At 48.4% G+C, this 17,936-nt stretch overlaps 6 protein-coding genes across 6 annotated transcripts, besides 10 other annotated features; 3 read left to right on the top strand and 3 right to left on the bottom strand.

The window, feature by feature from the left end:
* Window positions 1-957: 957 nt before the first annotated feature.
* Window positions 958-1,299: a mobile genetic element.
* Window positions 1,300-1,833: 534 nt separating this feature from the next.
* Window positions 1,834-2,313, bottom strand: TSTA_089870 (uncharacterized protein; the record flags this gene model as incomplete). Its single annotated transcript, XM_002478666.1, has 2 exons — window positions 1,834-2,021; window positions 2,046-2,313. 2 exons carry the CDS (start codon window positions 2,311-2,313, stop codon window positions 1,834-1,836), a joined length of 456 nt encoding a protein of 151 aa, XP_002478711.1.
* Window positions 2,314-2,700: 387 nt separating this feature from the next.
* Window positions 2,701-2,721: a microsatellite.
* Window positions 2,722-3,185: 464 nt separating this feature from the next.
* TSTA_089880 (uncharacterized protein) lies at window positions 3,186-3,585 on the bottom strand (the record flags this gene model as incomplete). Its single annotated transcript, XM_002478667.1, has 2 exons — window positions 3,186-3,249; window positions 3,299-3,585. The coding sequence occupies 2 exons, from the start codon at window positions 3,583-3,585 to the stop codon at window positions 3,186-3,188; spliced, it is 351 nt and encodes a 116-aa protein (XP_002478712.1).
* Window positions 3,415-3,900: a mobile genetic element.
* A 1-nt stretch (window position 3,901) lies between these two features.
* Window positions 3,902-3,921: a microsatellite.
* A 249-nt stretch (window positions 3,922-4,170) lies between these two features.
* TSTA_089890 (endonuclease/reverse transcriptase, putative) lies at window positions 4,171-10,207 on the bottom strand (the record flags this gene model as incomplete). Its single annotated transcript, XM_002478668.1, has 5 exons — window positions 4,171-5,316; window positions 5,340-5,435; window positions 5,488-5,701; window positions 5,740-8,128; window positions 8,173-10,207. The coding sequence occupies 5 exons, from the start codon at window positions 10,205-10,207 to the stop codon at window positions 4,171-4,173; spliced, it is 5,880 nt and encodes a 1,959-aa protein (XP_002478713.1).
* Window positions 4,432-5,613: a mobile genetic element.
* Window positions 5,559-8,090: a mobile genetic element.
* Window positions 10,208-10,426: 219 nt separating the features above from the next.
* Window positions 10,427-11,341: a mobile genetic element.
* TSTA_089900 (uncharacterized protein) lies at window positions 11,240-11,671 on the top strand (the record flags this gene model as incomplete). Its single annotated transcript, XM_002478669.1, has 2 exons — window positions 11,240-11,291; window positions 11,358-11,671. The coding sequence occupies 2 exons, from the start codon at window positions 11,240-11,242 to the stop codon at window positions 11,669-11,671; spliced, it is 366 nt and encodes a 121-aa protein (XP_002478714.1).
* A 165-nt stretch (window positions 11,672-11,836) lies between these two features.
* Window positions 11,837-11,856: a microsatellite.
* Window positions 11,857-12,312: 456 nt separating this feature from the next.
* TSTA_089910 (uncharacterized protein) lies at window positions 12,313-15,782 on the top strand (the record flags this gene model as incomplete). The annotated part of the gene is made up of 2 exons (XM_002478670.1): window positions 12,313-14,347; window positions 14,392-15,782. The coding sequence occupies 2 exons, from the start codon at window positions 12,313-12,315 to the stop codon at window positions 15,780-15,782; spliced, it is 3,426 nt and encodes a 1,141-aa protein (XP_002478715.1).
* Window positions 14,694-15,626: a mobile genetic element.
* Window positions 15,783-16,107: 325 nt separating the features above from the next.
* Window positions 16,108-16,132: a microsatellite.
* Window positions 16,133-16,345: 213 nt separating this feature from the next.
* TSTA_089920 (uncharacterized protein) lies at window positions 16,346-17,912 on the top strand (the record flags this gene model as incomplete). Its single annotated transcript, XM_002478671.1, has 4 exons — window positions 16,346-16,574; window positions 16,757-17,193; window positions 17,524-17,576; window positions 17,649-17,912. Exons 1-4 carry the CDS (start codon window positions 16,501-16,503, stop codon window positions 17,910-17,912), a joined length of 828 nt encoding a protein of 275 aa, XP_002478716.1. The 5' UTR covers window positions 16,346-16,500.
* Window positions 17,913-17,936: the final 24 nt, after the last annotated feature.

Raw genomic sequence — 17,936 nt, forward strand, 5'->3', positions numbered from 1 at the left:
ACAGAATTCTTGCCGGTCAAATCTAATAATAGAACGCGGAGTTAGCTACTGTAATATTTTTAGATTTAGGCATATCCAAACCGTATATTCTCTCGTAGGCACGTATCGCTAAGCATATCAATATCGAATATGAATGGTGTATAATAGGATTCTCGAAGGGGTAATCTACCAGCATGTTCGTCCTCAGCCAGTAAACTTAGCAGTATAATCAAAATTATAAGTATTTTCTGTCTTCTTGATAACACGAGCGCCATAGCTAAACGGTGAGGGTGTCAAAATATAAACTTCTAATCTATAATCTTTATATACGCCATGTAAATTGATATGGATTTGAGCTTCCGGAGGTTTACTTAATATTATTTTAGGCATAGTACAGCGCTAGATTATTTTGGGATACGCTAACCGTAATCGGTTTTGTCCGGCAGAATCGAGTTCGGTTCGACAAAACTGCGGAACACCACTATTTGCTTCACCTAGTAGTACAGTCGGAGAGCCCTTTCCCTAATCGTTTAAGCTAATCTAGGACCGGGATAAACCGACACTTTTAGAGTAGTATCTTTCAGCCCAGGAAGATCCTTTAAGTATTACTGCTACTGCATCTAGTAAATATATATTTCTACAATCACTAGCCAGAATATCAAGCTTCCATGTTCAGCTCCCCCAACCTACTTAATCTTAACATTTTTATAGGTAATTAGTTATAAACTGGGTCTAGACGAAAAGAATCTCAAGTTATTTTGTGGATTTTCAAGAGACTTATACCACAAACATATAGTGATAGTTGGTATAACCTAGAACAGATGTAAAAAACAGTATGTTATTTTGATGACTGAGCAGCTTTATGATCAAAGTTATGCAAAAGTTAGGTCACATTGGGTCTTAATGGGGTTTATTGGGGCCCCAGCATTGGGTCCGGGTTGGGTTTTGGGTCGAGACCTTCGACCCAAGTTGGGTTATGCGGAAGTCTACTTGCCACCAAATCTCAGCAACCCAAAGGAGCTGGGCTTGCACTGTAGCCTTCTGTATGCGCCTTGCTAATGCTGGAGGTAACCCGTTGGCTCTGCAGAGTGAGTTCAACCGGATTATGGTGTTTCTTGCTGTCTTAATTCGAGCGTTGTAGTGGCTCTTCCATGTAAGTTGGCTGTCTAGGAGTATTCCGAGCCACCGTACTGTAGATTTGACAGTCGCCAACTCGCCTCCAACCCTGATCCGGGCTTGAGATACGTTTTGGGCCACTGGACGTCTGTGTCGTCTATAAAAGAAGGCAGCCTCAGTCTTTTTGCGATCAAATTGTACTCCAATATCGTCGTCTAAAGATCAGGCGCCTCTCCTCCTTGCTCCGGGTACTTATGGGTTTTAAATCAGTTATCGACAGAGCCTTCGAGGGTGCCAAGGCCTGTTTCTTATACTGGACGGTTTTCCATCCTCCAGATTGGGTGTTATTCGCGGCAATAGCGGCCCATTTCGTAGGTGCGGGCTTGGTCAGTGGCTTAGCGGTAGTTTCGGGCTGTTTGGTGGTCTTCGCGGCGGTTCCAGGTACTTTTTTGGGGCCTCAGGTGGCTGTACGGCTTGTTTCGTAGCCTTTGTTGGATTCTGATATCGCGGTGGAGGCTGAGGTGCGGTTGAGTTTATCGCGCGGCTCTCAGGCGCGGCGTCTGACTGCATTGGGGTGGGCGCTAAGCCTCCCGTGGACGCAGCTCTCGGTGGTGGCCCGTGCGCCGCAACCTCACGCGTTGCAGCGAAGGGGTCGAGTGGTAGGATTTGACGGCTTTGTAGCGCGTTAACGTAGGTCTCTAGGCTCTCTAGCCTCGTATTGAGGGTTGTAATAAGGCCCTACTGCGTGTTGATCACGTTCTTAGCGGTTGTAAGTTCGACAGAGAGCTGGTCGACCACCTCTTGCATCTGGCTCCTCAGGTCCTCGATCAGGCTCATCACGAGGCTATCCTCTGCAGGAGCGCTCACTGCACGCATTGCGGCAAGTGTAATCTTTTTCTTTGGAGCCGCGCTCAATCCAGACCTAGCTATAGGAGTCCTAGGTCCCGTACTCAGCCTAGAGGCCTTCCTTTTCTCGATGGTTATTCCTGGAGCCTGTTGGGATTCTCCAGCCTGTTGTATCGCGTGTATAGTGTCGCAGTTATCCAGAGTTGGTTCGTTGGACTGTTCCTGGCTGTCACCAAGTCCTATAATCGGTGCAGGGGTGGTTTGAGGCAGCCGTAGCGGTTCCTGGGTGGGTGTCGATGAATCGACCCCAGATCCGGATCCCATGATTTCTGGGTCACCAGTGGCTCCTGGGGGCCACTCTGGACTTGCCATGAGGTTTGTCGATGCTTAGTAGCCTGCAAAGGCCCTTTAATGTAAAGAAATCGGTGAATGGATCGTTCCTGTAGACACGTCTATCTCTGTCAGTTAGTAAGCTTAAGAGTATATTATGTTATGGGCTAGTCCCGCCTAATGCTCACTATAAGGGCATACTTGAATAGAAAACACAATATAAGGAGAGAAAGAGAAAAGGACAACAAGATTTTGTTGTTCATATAACTTTATATAGAAAATGAGAAACACTCATGCTGGGCTGGGTTCGGCGCCGGATATCCGCATAATCGTAGACACCACATGAGTGCCAAGACATGAGGTCCCGTTAAGGGGCAGATCAGTTAATTGGAATGAACTAAGGGATCTCTGGAAGACAATAAACTTGATTAATAATAATAATAATAATAAATGCTAGCCCTCAGCGTAGGGAAGCATTCTGCAACCTTCAGACTAATTCGCCAAAACTTGTTCCAATTCAAGATGTTCAGACTCGATGAATTCTGTTCACAATACGATCTTCCTCACTTGATGCTTAATCAGGAGGAGTGGCGACAGATTGAGTATCTCCTTTGGATTACACAACCATTCTTCAAGTTTACAACTGCTCTCTCAAAGACTAAAGATGTTACTATCCACAGCGTCTTTAGTATCTACAATAAACTTTTTGATCATCTTGAAGCATCTATCCAGCGGCTTCAAAGAAAAAAGGTTCCTTGGAAGCAATTGATGCTCAAGGCTCTTTGTGCAGCAGAAGAAAAGCTCCGCAAATATTATAACATGACAGACAGTGTTCCTGGTGATCTCTAGGACAATAATTGCGCCACAAAACAAACTTCAATTCTTTTCTGGCAAGGATTGGGAGGATCCTGTTATTAATTATCGCGAGAAATAACGTAATCGGACACCCACCCGATCACTTTCTCCGGAAAACGCGCTCTATACGAATTTCAAACTTGAATTTCTCACCCACATACAAAATAAATACAATTTTTTAACTAGTAGTACGATTTGGACATCGATTAATTTTATGCCCGATAATTCCACACCCACTGCACTTCGGTGGCGCTCGTAGGCGTGGTTGAGAGGTGCAGTCGGGATAGGTTGAGATGCCTCATTCCGACTGCCTATTAGCTCCTGGGCTTCCTGCGCTGTAAGAGATCCTTCATGAGATATCTGAGCTCTAGACCTTTTACGTTTTTTCTTTTCCTTCTCATTTGCGGCTCGTAAATCATGCACCTCTTTCTGTGTAATCAGAAGCTCATTCCTGCTCATTTCGTATGCTTTGGACAGCCGGTTTATCGCTTGATCAACCACCTCAAATGGACCTATCGTACGATCATTAATACGCTTCTTTATTGTTGCCGTCTGACGGTTGAATTGACGTGGATTTTGAGGCGTTTACTGGCAAGAAGATTGTGAATTACTTGATCGACTAGGAGGGGGTGTCGGGGTCCGAAGTTGAACTGTAAACTTTTCATAAACATGATCTGGATTATATGGCACTAATCCAGTAGCTTTGAAGCCATTCTGAACATTTTCAGCTTTATATGCCATTGCACGAGCCTCTGGAAAAGCCGTAAGAGAGTCATATTATTATTATTATTATTAATCAAGTTTATTGTCCGTACCCAGCCCTACTGGCTATGACAGAAGCCTTGGTGATGCCCTATCGGCATCACCCCTATCAGAATCCTACATACAAAAATTCAAAATAAATCACTATCTCGTCCCCATGTGGCCGATATGCCAGGGACCTTTGGGCACTCTCCCTAGGCTAATCCTTCCGGAGATCCCTTATAGTTCCAAACCCGTGGGCACACCTAATCAGTACAAACTCTGACTAGTGTGCCCTCACCCCTATTCATCCTCCAATGTGACACCTAGGCCACCTTCCTCCAACGTATCCCACCCCCACGCATCACTAGACTCAGCCTCTCTGGCTGTCCGCTCCTTATCATTGAATAGGTTGGCTTCAGCCACGAATTGCAGCAAACCCTGCGTCGCTCTAGGCTCAGCAAATAGCCTAGCCTCGGGGTTTTCCTCAGCCGCTGTAGGCAGTGGCACGCCTGCTTTTTTGAGGGCTTGATAGAGAGTTCTTCGTCCTGCACGACGTCCACGGCACTCAAAGAGTACATGCCTTACTGTCTCATGAGGTTCCTTGCAGGCCTGACACTCAGGTGATTCCCGTTGGCCTATCCGGTATAGATAGGTACCAATTGGAGCATGTCCTGTCTTTAACTGGTAGTATCGACTAGCCAATCTTTTCGGAGCTTTTCCTGCCACTGGGTCAAGGTTCCAACCTCGAGGCATCTTGTAGACACGTCCATCTCTATGCCTGCCTTGTACAGCATTGATTTGAGCCCATTCAGATACTGCGGCTCTCCTTGCTTCCGTGCAAGCCCTTCTAACGTGCGCTAAAGATAGGTGCTCAAAACCAGGCGCGGTTTGTTTACTAGCTGCACGTTTAGCAGCTTGATCAGCCTGCTCATTCCCTTCAATCCCTGAGTGGCCTGGGACCCATTGTATTGTGACTGGTTGGCCTCTCAAGGCTAGTTTCTCAGCTGCCCTGTGAGCCCTAAGAACAAGGGCTTGCCCAGGGCCTGGCCTTGTCGATCTGAGGCGATCAATAGCATTCTGTGCGTCAAGTAACACCCAGATAGGACCAAGAGGTTGCCTCTCCAGTGCCCATTCAAGGGCTGTGGCTACTCCCACTAGTTCTGCGTCAAAGACCTCGTGTCCGTGGCCCATTGGCACTTCTACGTGTTCCCAGGGGCCTTCAGGTACAGCCTGTAAAGTGACACCGGCTCCTGCACGTCCTGTATCGAGTCTGGAGCCATCGGACCAAAACGTTGTTCTAGCACGCTGTTGATTAGCCTCTGTTAGGGCCTCTTCCTTGTCAAGTACTCGGATCGAGCCTGGGAAGCCTTGGAGCTCGCATTGTTCAGTTCTCTCAATTCCTCCAGAGGGGTCTCTGTTCAACCGTTGAGCAAGTGCTTTGCAAGCCTTTGGCCGAGTCGATTTAGCACCTTGTTGTCTCTAGAGGCCCATTCCCGGTCGTCCAGTGGTGCTCTCAGGTTGTGCGTGAAGGTCACCATGTCTGAGGGTGACTGGAAGTATCTGCGCTGTAGGATGCGTGTCAGGCAGAGCTAGTAGCCTCGCTGTATATCGAGCTACTCTAGCGTCCAGTAAGACTGTCGCTGGCTCTAACGCTGCCTCTCTGATTAGGGCTCCGATTGGGGTTTTTGGGAACATGCCCGTAATACCTCTGGCTTGCTTATTGATCAGAATCTGGATCTTTGTGCCCATGTTTTCTGGCCTTGCCACCATATCTCGGCACCCCATAGCAATTGGGCTTGCACTGTAGCCTTCTGTATGCGCCTCACTAATGCTGGAGGTAACCCATTAGCTCTGCAGAGTGAGTTTAACCTGATTATCGTATTTCTTGCTGTCTTAATTCGAGCGTTGTAGTGGCTCTTCCATGTAAGTTGGTTATCTAGGAGTATCCCTAGCCACCGTACTGTAGATTTGACAGTTGCCAACTCGCCTCCAACCCTGATCCGGGCTCGAGATACGTTTTGGGCCACTTGACGTCTGTGTCGTCTATAAAAGAAAGCGGCCTCAGTCTTTTTGCGATCAAATTGTACCCCGTTAGCCACCCCCCACTCGATGGCTACTTCCGCGGCTTTCTCAAGGATCCTACAAGCCTCCTTCACTGAGCTTGCGGCTGTTACTAGGCCTTGGTCGTCCACAAAGGATAGACATCGAACCTCCGGCACACTCCTCTCAATGGCTCTTGATAGCCCATGAACGTATAGAACAAAGAGAATGGGTGACACCGGAGAGCCCTGAGGTAACCCAGAGCTTATCGGTACTTCCTTTCCCACGTGTCCATCAATCACAAGAGTGACTCGCCGGTCAGATAGAAATGAGATCACCCAATGTATAAGATCTCCATCCACGCTAGCCTCTCTGAGCACCTCTACCAGTTTTGCTAGGATGACATGGTCAAAGGCCCCCTCAATATCCATAAATAGAGCTGCAGCCAGCTTCCCATTTGCCCAAGCTTGATGGATCTCCTCAACTAGACATGCCACAGCATCAATTGCACTGCGTTGCCGACGGCCTCCAAATTGACCATCATGGAAGAGGTCTTGAGCCTCTGCAAAGTTTGTAATTAACTCTGCTACGAGCTTCTCAATTACCTTGCCTAGGCACTTCAATAGGCTTATCACTCGATACGCACTAGCCAGTGTGTAGTTGGTTTTACCGTTCTTTCTCAGTAGAACTCCCTTGGCTGTTTTCCAGACACGTGGATGTATCCCAAGCCTAAGGCACTGCCTAGTCAGGCTAACCACACGCTCTGAGTCTAGATTCCATAAGAGCCTGATAGCCCTGAAGTTCAGTAAATCTGTACCTGGAGCTTTCTCTAGTCCCTGGCTAAAGAGGGCATTCTTGACAACTTCCTCGTTAACCAGCTTGTGGGCCGATCCTCGCTCAGGAAGCTGTAACTCCATGTTACTGTTTGGAGCCTGTGGAAAAGCACGGTGTCTAAAAACCTCCTCCTTCTCGCTAAAGGTGGCTGCAATCACCTCCCCTGAGGCCTCATTGGTGAGGGCTGGTGTGGTGCCTTGTGTTTGTGGTTTAGTATAGCGTAAGGCTGTCCAGCACCGTTTCTGATCTGGCAGAGAGCCCTCAGACGTGCCCTGAAGGAAACCCTCCCAGCACTCTCTTTTAGCTCTCCTGATCAGTGAATAGAAGCCCTTACGTGCTTCTCGATGCTCCTCGTCGCTAATCTCACCCGCTTGGTAGGCCTTACAAGCCTTGGAATACACGCTTCGTTCTGCCTCAATCTCACTGTTCCACCACCGCTTAGATCGAGCACAAAGCCTAATCTGTTTGCAGTGCTTGTTCAGGACCTCTGTCAATGTTCTCTCGATCCACTCGGCTTCACGTTCCACTTCCTCTGTTGAGGTTGTGTCTGTTAGTATTGGTTGAGTCCTTGCTAGTTCGTTCCAGGTGTCTTTTGCCTCCTGCAGAGCCTTTTTGTCTCCTAGTAGAGCCTCTATCTGCCACCCTGTGACTTCTTTCCTTGTGGGCTCTGTACTCGTAGTTGCTGGAGGTTCCCAGCTAGCCCAGATCATAACATGATCTGATGGCGTGAGCCTCTGGCTTTCGATTTCCCATCCAGATAGAGGGCCAAGGGCTTGACTACTGATTGTGAGATCAATAATTGAGACCCTAGGCTCAGTAGATGTTTCAAATGATGCTGTAGAATCTCTAAGCTTATGAGGCCTTGTTGGCTCGTCAGGGTCGTTATTAATAAAGAGGTCATGCCTCATTATTAGATCCTCGAGGGATCTTGCGTTAACCCTCTGGTCGATATGGACATTCCACATCGGGCTGTGGGCGTTGAAGTCTCCAAGAATGAGGCATCGACCCTCTAAAATTGGTCCCCAATCAAGATCCGTGAGGGCTCTTCTTGTAAGTAGGCTCTCTCCTGAGTATGTATGACGTGCACCTAACCAGTTGTCATAGCAGTTCACTATCCTCGTACGCCTCCCCTGTTCTAGCACGTCAACCACCATAAAATATGGATGGTTAGCTAGATCTGTACGCGCCTCCACCACTAATTCTCTCACTAAATCTCTCCGAATCGCTGTCACTACTCGAGCATGTTCTCGAGGACCCTCAGGCCAGTAGAACAGGAAGCCAGGATGGCTTATCTGGTATTTTCCACGTACTGGGGGTTCCTGGAGACAGGCTATCCCGGCACCAGCCTGTAGTGCCACTTCTAGGGCTGTATGTACTACAGCGCCTGTACGGGCACAGTTGTGTTGTAGTACTATCATAGATCCTTACTTTGAGGCGCTTCAGTGGCTGACTTGAGCTCTGGCTCTAGTGGTTGTTGGCTATTTCCCTCGTGAATATCAGTCTCTAATTGCATCTCAGGCAGCAATTCATCTTCTTCTGGAGTTGACGTCTCCTCCTCTAGAGACTGTCCAGGTCTCTCCTCCAAGGTCAGTACCGGTTTTGGAGGCACTACCGCGAATGTCTCATCTAATGGGATGAGGTCTTGTAAGGATTGTTCCCTCATTCTCCGGATAGCCCTTTGACGAGCCTCCCTAGCTTTAGGGCACTTAGGAGATGTAGCCTCGTGTGCACCTTTGCAGTTGGCGCACTTGATCACTGTGTGTTTGCAAGGTTTAGCTGGCCCAACCCTACAATCCACTACTGTACATGAGTGCTCTATTGCCTCATGATCACCTGCGCAGATCGCGCATTTAGGAGACCTGCCACCACAAGCCATGAAGCCAGAGTGGCCAATTCCGCAGCATCGAGGGCAGATACTCTCAGGATTTGACTCCCAATAAGGTGCTACTCGATGGTGTCGGCCTCCAAACTTGATGCCTTTATTGATCAGTGTTCGAGCTTCCTCCAAAGAACCTACTGTGATCACAATCGTGGCAAATCTCTGGTTGCTAGCCTGTATAGTCTTGGCTCTCTTGAGCCACGTTGGCTCTCGTTTAAGCCTATATGGTGTTCCCAGCTCAATCTCTTCTTGGGCTAGTGCTAGGCCTTGGTCATTATACATGTAGCGGTCCACAGGCACTGCCTGTACCTTAACACGGTGCCACTGTTCGCTAATCTCCACGGAAATAACTGCTGGATCTGTTTGCCTTACAGCGGCTAGTAGAGTATCGTTGTAGACGGGCACGAGGGTGCTGCTGCGAGTGCCTCGCTCTAGGAGCACTGTTAAGGCCCCTGAGGCCGCGTATCCAGAATCGACCGCTCTTACAAAGTCAGGAAAACCTGCCTTAGCAAGGGCACGGTTAAGGGCTAAGAGGATATCGGCTTTCAATGCGGTAGGAGCATCTTTAGGATATCGTCGTCTAAAGATTAGGCGCCTCTCCTCCTTACTCCGGGTACTTACGGGCTTCAAATTAGTTGTTGACAGAGCCTTCGAGGGTGCCAAGGCCTGTTTCTTATACTGGACGGTTTTCCATCCTCCAGACTGGGTGTTATTCGCGGCAATAGCGGCCCATTTCGTAGGTGCGGGCTTGGTCAGTGGCTTAGCGGTAGTTTCGGGCTGTTTAGTGGTCTTCGCGGCGGTTCCAGGTACCTTTTTAGGGCCCTCAGGTGGCTGTATGGCTTGCTTCGTAGCCTTTGTTGGATTCTGATATCGCGGTGGAGGCTGAGGTGCGGTTGAGTTTATCGCGCGGCTCTCAGGCGCGGCATCTAGCTGTATTGGGGTGGACGCTAAACCTCCCGTGGAAGCGGGTCTTGGCGGTGGCCCGTGCGCCGCAACCTCACGCGTTGCAGCGAAGGGGTCGAGTGGTAGGATTTGACGGCTTTGTAGCGCGTTCACGTAAGTTTCAAGGCTCTCTAGCCTAGCGTTGAGAGTAGTAATGAGGCCCTGTTGGGTATTGATCACGTTTCTGGCAGTCGTCAGCTCCGCGGAGAGCTGGTGGACCGCCTCTTGCAGATGGCCGTTGAGGTCCTCGATCAGGCCCATCACGAGGCTATCCTCTGCAGTAGCACTCGCTGCACGCATTGCGGTAAGTGTAATCTTCCTCTTCGGAGCCGCGCTCAATCCAGACCTAGTTATAGGAGTCCGAGATCCTATAGTCAGCCTTGAGGCCTTCCTTTTCTCGAGGATCGTTCCTGGGGCTTGTTGGGCTTCTCCAGTCTGTCGTGGCGCTTGTAGAGCGTCGCTGTTGCTCAAAGTAGGTTCATTGGACTGTTTCTGACAGTCTCCAAGTCCTGCAAACAGTGCACGGGTAGTTGGAGGTAGCTGTGACGGTTCCTGGGAGGGTGTCGATGAATCAACCCCAGATCCAGGTCCTATGATTTCTGGATCTCCAGTGGCCCCTGGAGGCCTCTCTGGACTTTCCATGAGGGTTTTTCGATGCTAAGAAGCCTGCAAAGGCCCTTGGAAAGCTCAATAAGCGTGGTTCGTCGTCAAATCAGGATCTCGCTGTTAAGAGAATTTTTGAGTATGTACCATGACTTTCATAACTATATGATCCAAGCAACACAACAAGACAAGATACTTACGACAGCAATTGCAAACAAAGAAGCACAGAAACAGAGTGGATTAGCCTTATAGCAAGGATCAATACTAGTACTATCGACAATAATTACTGAAATCATCAAGATGCACCACAACCTACCAGCACATAGACACCAAGGAATCGACCAAACAATGAGAAAAATACAGCTATCTTACTATTTCCCAAGGATGAGAAAACACGTTGAAGACTATATAAGAAAATGTGAATATTGTAACAGAAACAAGCCAATTAACCATAAACCATACGGAAAAATGCAGATTCCAGAAATACCAGAAGAACTATAGCAAAAGATTACAGTCGACTTTATACAAGGTTTACCAACATTGAAAGATCCAATTACAGGACTTACATATACGGATGCAATTGTTATTATTAACAGACTCACAAAATATATCATTATGAGACCAGTACAGAAGAATCTCACAGCATAACAATGCGCAATACTAATGATACAAGAAGTATTTGCATGGACCAGACTACTAGATAAGATTATATCCGACAGAGACAAGCTATTTACATTAAACTACTAGCAGACAATCACAAGAACATGTGGAATGACACACAACCTATCAACCGCAAATCATCAACAGACTGATGGACAGACTAAAAGAATGATTCAAGCAGTTAAGCAATACCTCAGACATTACCTTGATTGGAATCTGGAAAATTGGGTAGAACTATTACCGCTAGCATAGTTTGCAATAAACAATGCTACAAATGCATCAACAGGACAAATTCCTCATTTCGCCAACCTCGGAAGAATACCAAGAATGAGTTAGGAGACAGTCAAAAGAGAAGGAATATCAGAAGAAGCAATAATTCAATCAGCTCATATACAATTGATGCATAAGACAATGTCAAGAGATATTATGTGGGCAGAGCAGAGAATGAAACGATACTACGACAGTAAGCGCGAGGACGCATCAGCCTTATAAGTGGGAGAGAGAGTTTACTTACTACGACGAATACCAGGATCAAAAACTTTTAACATCAAGAGCAAGCGACCAAGCAACAAGCTCGACATAGTCAAATTTAGACTATTCACGATTAAGGAAAAACTCGCTAATAATAACTATAAACTCCAATTACCAGCCAGAATGCACATACACCCAATATTTCATATCTCATTATTGGAACCCACAAAAAACCCAGAAAACAGTGATGAAGAAGCAGATGAAGAAGAATACGAAGTTGAGAAACTACTTGAAAGAAAGTTAGAAAAGAGACAAATCTATTATTTGATTAGGGTTTGGAACTATAAGGGATCTCCGGAAGGATTAGCCTAGGGAGAGTGCCCAAAGGTCCCTGGCATATCGGCCATATGGGGACGAGATAGTGATTTTTGAATTTTGCATGTATGACTCTGATAGGGGTGAGGCCAGTAGGGTGTCACCAAGGCTTCTAGTGGTCTGTCATAGCCAGTAGGGCTGGGTACGGACAATAAACTTGATTAATAATAATAATAATAATAGACTTGCTGAAATCTTGGCCATGCCCTCCGATTAGCTACTGAGCCCCCTCCGGAATCTGAGCAGGCTTCGAGTGCTCAGCAATCTAATCCTCCTTATACGCCTAGCAATCCCAATTCTCTTACGCAACCTACTCTGACCCAAAGCGACTAGGCCTTGATTCAAAAGTTTCATGCTACCTTTGACAATTCTACAATAGAGCTCTGCGAGCGTTGCGATGAAAAGTAGTTCAATATGCGACTTAAAGAAGGTGTTTGTGATCGCTGTCGTCGAGTTGATAGTGGTAAATACATCCAACTGTTCACATTAATCACACTCCTAGAGGGCAATATGAGAGAGCACTCATGTACAGTAGTGGATTGTAACCAAAGGATTCGAAGCCCAGATCGATCGCCTATTCCTACGCCTATTGAGCTTTGCAAGGGCCTTTGCAGGCTTCTTTGCATCGAAACACCCTCATGGAAAACCCAGAGAGGCCTCCACGGGCCGCTGGGGATCCAGAAATCATGGGACCTGGATCTGGGGTCGATTTCTCGACACCCACCCAGGAACCGCAACAGCTGCCTTTAAATGCCCCTGCACTGTTTGCAGGACTTCAAGACAGCCAGAATCAGTCCAAAGAACCTACTTTGGATAATAGAGATACTCTACAAGAGCCACGACAGACTGGAGAAACGCAACAGACTCCAAGAACGACCCTCGAGAAAAGGAAGGCTTCTAGGCTGACCATAGGATCTCGGACCCCAATAACTAGATCTGGATTGAACGCAGCTCCAAAAAGAAAGATTACACTTGCCACAATACGTGCAACAAGTGCTCCCATAGAGAACAGCCTCGTGATGAGCCTGATTGAGGATCTCAACAGCCAAACGCAAGAGGCTGTCCAACAGCTCTCCGTCGAGCTTACAACCGCAAGAAACGTGATCAGCATGCAACAGGGTCTTATTACCACCCTCAACGCTAGGCTAGAGAGCCTAGAGACTTACGTGAACGCGCTACAAAGCCGTCAAATCCTACCACTCGACCCCTGTGACACAACGCGTGAGGTTGCGGCGCACGGGCCACCGCCAAGAGCCGCTTCCACGGGAGGTTTAGCGTCCACCCCAATACAGCTAGATGCCGCGCCTGAGAGCCGCGCGATAAACTCAACCGCACCTCAGCCGCAGCCGCGATATCAGAATCCAACAAAGGCTACGAAACAAGCCGTACAGCCACCTGAGGGCCCCAAAAAAGTATTTGGAACCGCCGCGCAGACCACCAAACAGCCTGAAACTACCGCTAAGCCACTGACCAAGCCCGCACCTACGAAATGGGCCGCTATTGCCGCGAATAATACCCAATCTGGAGGATGGAAAACCGTCCAGTATAAGAAACAGGCCTCAGCACCCTCTAAGGCTCTATCGATAACTGACTGGAAGCCTGTGAGTACCCGGAGCAAGGAGGAAAGACGCCTCATCTTCAGACGACGATATCCTAAAGATGCTCCGACCGCATTGAAAGCTGATGTTCTCTTGGCCCTTAACCGTGCCCTTGCAAAGGCAGGTTTTCCTGACTTTGTAAGAGCAGTCGATTCTGGATACGCGGCCTCAGGGGCCTTAACAGTGCTCCTAGAGCGAGGCACTCGCAGCAGCACCCTCGTGCCCGTCTACAACGATACTCTACTAGCCGCTGTAAGGCAAACAGATCCAGCAGTTATTTCCGTGGAGATTAGCGAACAGTGGCACCGTGTTAAGGTACAGGCAGTGCCTGTGGGCCGCTACATGTATAATGACCAAGGCCTAGCACTAGCCCAAGAAGAGATTGAGCTGGGAACACCATATAGGCTTAAACGAGAGCCAACGTGGCTCAAAAGAGCCAAGACTATACAGGCTAGCAACCAGAGATTTGCCACGATTGTGATCACAGTAGGTTCTTTGGAGGAAGCTCGAACACTGATCAATAAAGGCATCAAGTTTGGAGGCCGACACCATCGAGTAGCACCTTATTGGGAGTCAAATCCTGAGAGTATCTGCCCTCGATGCTGCGGAATTGGCCACTCTGGCTTCATGGCTTGTGGTGGCAGGTCTCCTAAATGCGCGATCTGCGCAGGTGATCATGAGGCAATAGAGCACTCATGTACAGTAGTGGATTGTAGGGTTGGGCCAGCTAAACCTTGCAAACACACAGTGATCAAGTGCGCTAACTGCAAAGGTGCACACGAGGCTACATCTCCTAAGTGCCCTAAAGCTAGGGAGGCTCGTCAAAGGGCTATCCGGAGAATGAGGGAACAATCCTTACAAGACCTCATCCCATTAGATGAGACATTCGCGGTAGTGCCTCCAAAACCGGTACTGACCTTGGAGGAGAGACCTGGACAGTCTCTAGAGGAGGAGACGTCAACTCCAGAAGAAGATGAATTGCTGCCTGAGATGCAATTAGAGGCTGATATTCACGAGGGAAATAGCCAACAACCACTAGAGCCAGAGCTCAAGTCAGCCACTGAAGCGCCTCAAAGTGAGGATCTATGATAGTACTACAACATAACTGTGCCCGTACAGGCGCTGTAGTACATACAGCCCTAGAAGCAGCACTACAGGCTGGTGCCGGGATAGCCTGTCTCCAGGAACCCCCAGTACGTGGAAAATACCAGATAAGCCATCCTGGCTTCCTGTTCTACTGGCCTGAGGGTCCTCGAGAACATGCTCGAGTAGTGACAGCGATTCGGAGAGATTTAGTGAGAGAATTAGTGGTGGAGGCGCGTACAGATCTAGCTAACCATCCATATTTTATGGTGGTTGACGTGCTAGAACAGGGGAGGCGTACGAGGATAGTGAACTGCTATGACAACTGGTTAGGTGCACGTCATACATACTCAGGAGAGAGGCAAGCCCAATTGCTGTGGGGTGCTGAGATATGGTGGCAAGGCCAGAAAACATGGGCACAAAGGATCCAGATTCTAATCAATAAGCAAGCCAGAGGTATTACGGGCATGTTCCCAAAAACCCCAATCGGAGCCCTAATCAGAGAGGCAGCGTTAGAGCCAGCGACAGTCTTACTGGACGCTAGAGTAGCTCGATATACAGCGAGGCTACTAGCTCTGCCTGACACGCATCCTACAGCGCAGATACTTCCAGTCACCCTCAGACATGGTGACCTTCACGCACAACCTGGAGAGCAACCACTGGACGACCGGGAATGGGCCTCTAGAGACAACAAGGTGCTAAATCGACTCGGCCAAAGGCTTGCAAAGCACCTTGCTCAACGGTTGAACAGAGACCCCTCTGGAGGAATTGAGAGAACTGAACAATGCGAGCTCCAAGGCTTCCCAGGCTCGATCCGAGTACTTGACAAGGAAGAGGCCCTAACAGAGGCTAATCAACAGCGTGCTAGAACAACGTTTTGGTCCGATGGCTCCAGACTCGATACAGGACGTGCAGGAGCCGGTGTCACTTTACAGGCTGTACCTGAAGGCCCCTGGGAACACGTAGAAGTGCCAATGGGCCACGGACACGAGGTCTTTGACGCAGAACTAGTGGGAGTAGCCACAGCCCTTGAATGGGCACTGGAGAGGCAACCTCTTGGTCCTATCTGGGTGTTACTTGACGCACAGAATGCTATTGATCGCCTCAGATCGACAAGGCCAGGCCCTGGGCAAGCCCTTGTTCTTAGGGCTCACAGGGCAGCTGAGAAACTAGCCTTGAGAGGCCAACCAGTCACAATACAATGGGTCCCAGGCCACTCAGGGATTGAAGGGAATGAGCAGGCTGATCAAGCTGCTAAACGTGCAGCTAGTAAACAAACCGCGCCTGGTTTTGAGCACCTATCTCTGGCGCACGTTAGAAGGGCTTGCACGGAAGCAAGGAGAGCTGCAGTATCTGAATGGGCCCAAATAAATGCTGTACAAGGCAGGCATAGAGACGGACGTGTCTACAAGATGCCTCGAGGCTGAGTCTAGTGATGCGTGGGGGTGGGATACGTTGGAGGAAGGTGGCCTAGGTGTCACATTGGAGGATGAATAGGGGTGAGGGCACACTAGTCAGAGTTTGTACTGATTAGGTGTGCCCACGGGTTTGGAACTATAAGGGATCTCCGGAAGGATTAGCCTAGGGAGAGTGCCCAAAGGTCCCTGGCATATCGGCCACATGGGGACGAGATAGTGATTTATTTTGAATTTTTGTATGTAGGATTCTGATAGGGGTGAGGCCTGTAGGGTCTCACCAAGGCTTCCAGAGGTCTGTCATAGCCAATAGGGCTGGGTACGGACAATAAACTTGAATAATAATAATAATAATAATAATATATGTCCTCTCAAGCTAGATACAATAGTTCCTTATCTTTCCTATTGCTCCACTACCGCCCACTCTCCAACCACTTCTGAGCTTCCAGTTACCAATATCGGCATCGCAGCCTACTTATTGGCCGTCACAGTCTTGCCCCATAAGGGACTAACCACTAGCTAGGCTAGCCTCGGGTGTCCTGTCCCGTAGGTGGGTCGGATGGTTTTTAAAAGGGTTCCCGAGAATTGGTGCGGTTCTTAGGGCAAAGCCCCACGGTAGCTAGATATAATGCGCTAGCACGCGAGCCTTGGCAGCAGCACCCACTTGCAGCTGCCACGATAATTTGTGGTAATTGTTTTGGTGAGGGGTGTAGGAGTCGAACCTACGGCCATGTCAATCAGCGAAGATGGGTACCGAATGGAGGCTCCAAGGACAACTGTTACCACTTCAGCTATCCGCCCCCAGTGATTTTACTACGTCCTGCTAATACTTCTGATGATGCTAGATTACAATGTTAATTCATTCATGATTTCCGCGTTTATCGGGAGAATGTTGTTAGATGATTGGCTTTTCTTCGTCACAATCATCCTGGGTACAGTGATATTGAGATTTCCCAGGAAGCTATTGATGCCCTCCCTTAAGATAGTGACGTTTCTGATCAAGTTGTTAATGAAAGCATCGACCCTGTCAACATAGATCCTAATGACACTTCCAAGGAAATTGAGCTACCTGAGCGTAGCGCAGTGCCAGATCTCTTAGCACAGGGAGATGAACTTACTGCTATTCGTGACCAGCTCCAGCCAGAATCAGGTCATGCTCATCTCGAAGTTTCTCTATTCCGATCTACACCACTTATAGAGTTTAACCGCACCCAGCCATTACTCTCTTGGGCATTCCCAACTCTATTCCCTCGTGGTGAAGCGGAGTTTACAACTCCCCGGCAACGCACAGTATCGTTTGAGGATTATATCAAGCATTTGATGAAATTCCGTGATGGTCGATTCGCAAGGCATCCTCGATTCAGATATGTCGTTTTCAACACATTAATGCGGCAGTGTGACGGTGCCAATCTGCTTGGTTTGAGTACGCTATTCTAGCTAACTATCTCGTACAAGAGGTGCTTGTCGACAGGCAATATTAAGCATAAAGGGGAAAAAGGAAGAAATGAAGTAAAAGGTCTGGTTCTCGCTTCTCATGTAAATCTCTGTGCAACGCGCCTTTCCCTATCCAGTTCCGACGTCTGATGTTGATATCACTTCCCAATACGGCGCGGATAGGGTTACACGGCTCCTAGCCCTATCCGTGAACTGAGACGGGAACGCAGAGCCATGCCCAGCCGTCACAGGCAGCAGGTAAATTCTAGAGCAGGCTTTTTTGTCAAGCAGCGGACTGTGAGAGGTCAAGAAGTTACAGCAGATGATCTTCGCAATGCATTTGCAGATGAGGGACTAGAGGCTGATGCACTTGTAAATTCTATTATATGGCGTTCCGGTACGCTTCGTGGTACACGGCCATACTAGACGAATAAATACCAATAGCTGAAAGCCATGGTTAAGAATATTGGTCCTGCACATTTATTCCTTACCCTATCAGCGGCGGATCTGCACTGGGATGACCTGATGCGGCATCTTCCTCGTTATCAGGAGTGGAAGAACGGAACTGCGACAGAACGCATCCATATATCATGGGAAAACCTATGTGATAACCCCCATATTGTTGCGAATTGGTTTCATATCCGCTTTTCTTCTTTCTGTAAAGAGGTCCTGGATAAGAAATTCAATGTTGTTGACTTTTGGTTTTGATATGAGTGGCAAGGCCGAGGCTCT

The sequence above is a fragment of the Talaromyces stipitatus genome, genomic scaffold, assembly GCF_000003125.1.
Source record: "Talaromyces stipitatus ATCC 10500 scf_1105507295527 genomic scaffold, whole genome shotgun sequence".
Lineage (NCBI taxonomy): Eukaryota > Fungi > Ascomycota > Eurotiomycetes > Eurotiales > Trichocomaceae > Talaromyces > Talaromyces stipitatus.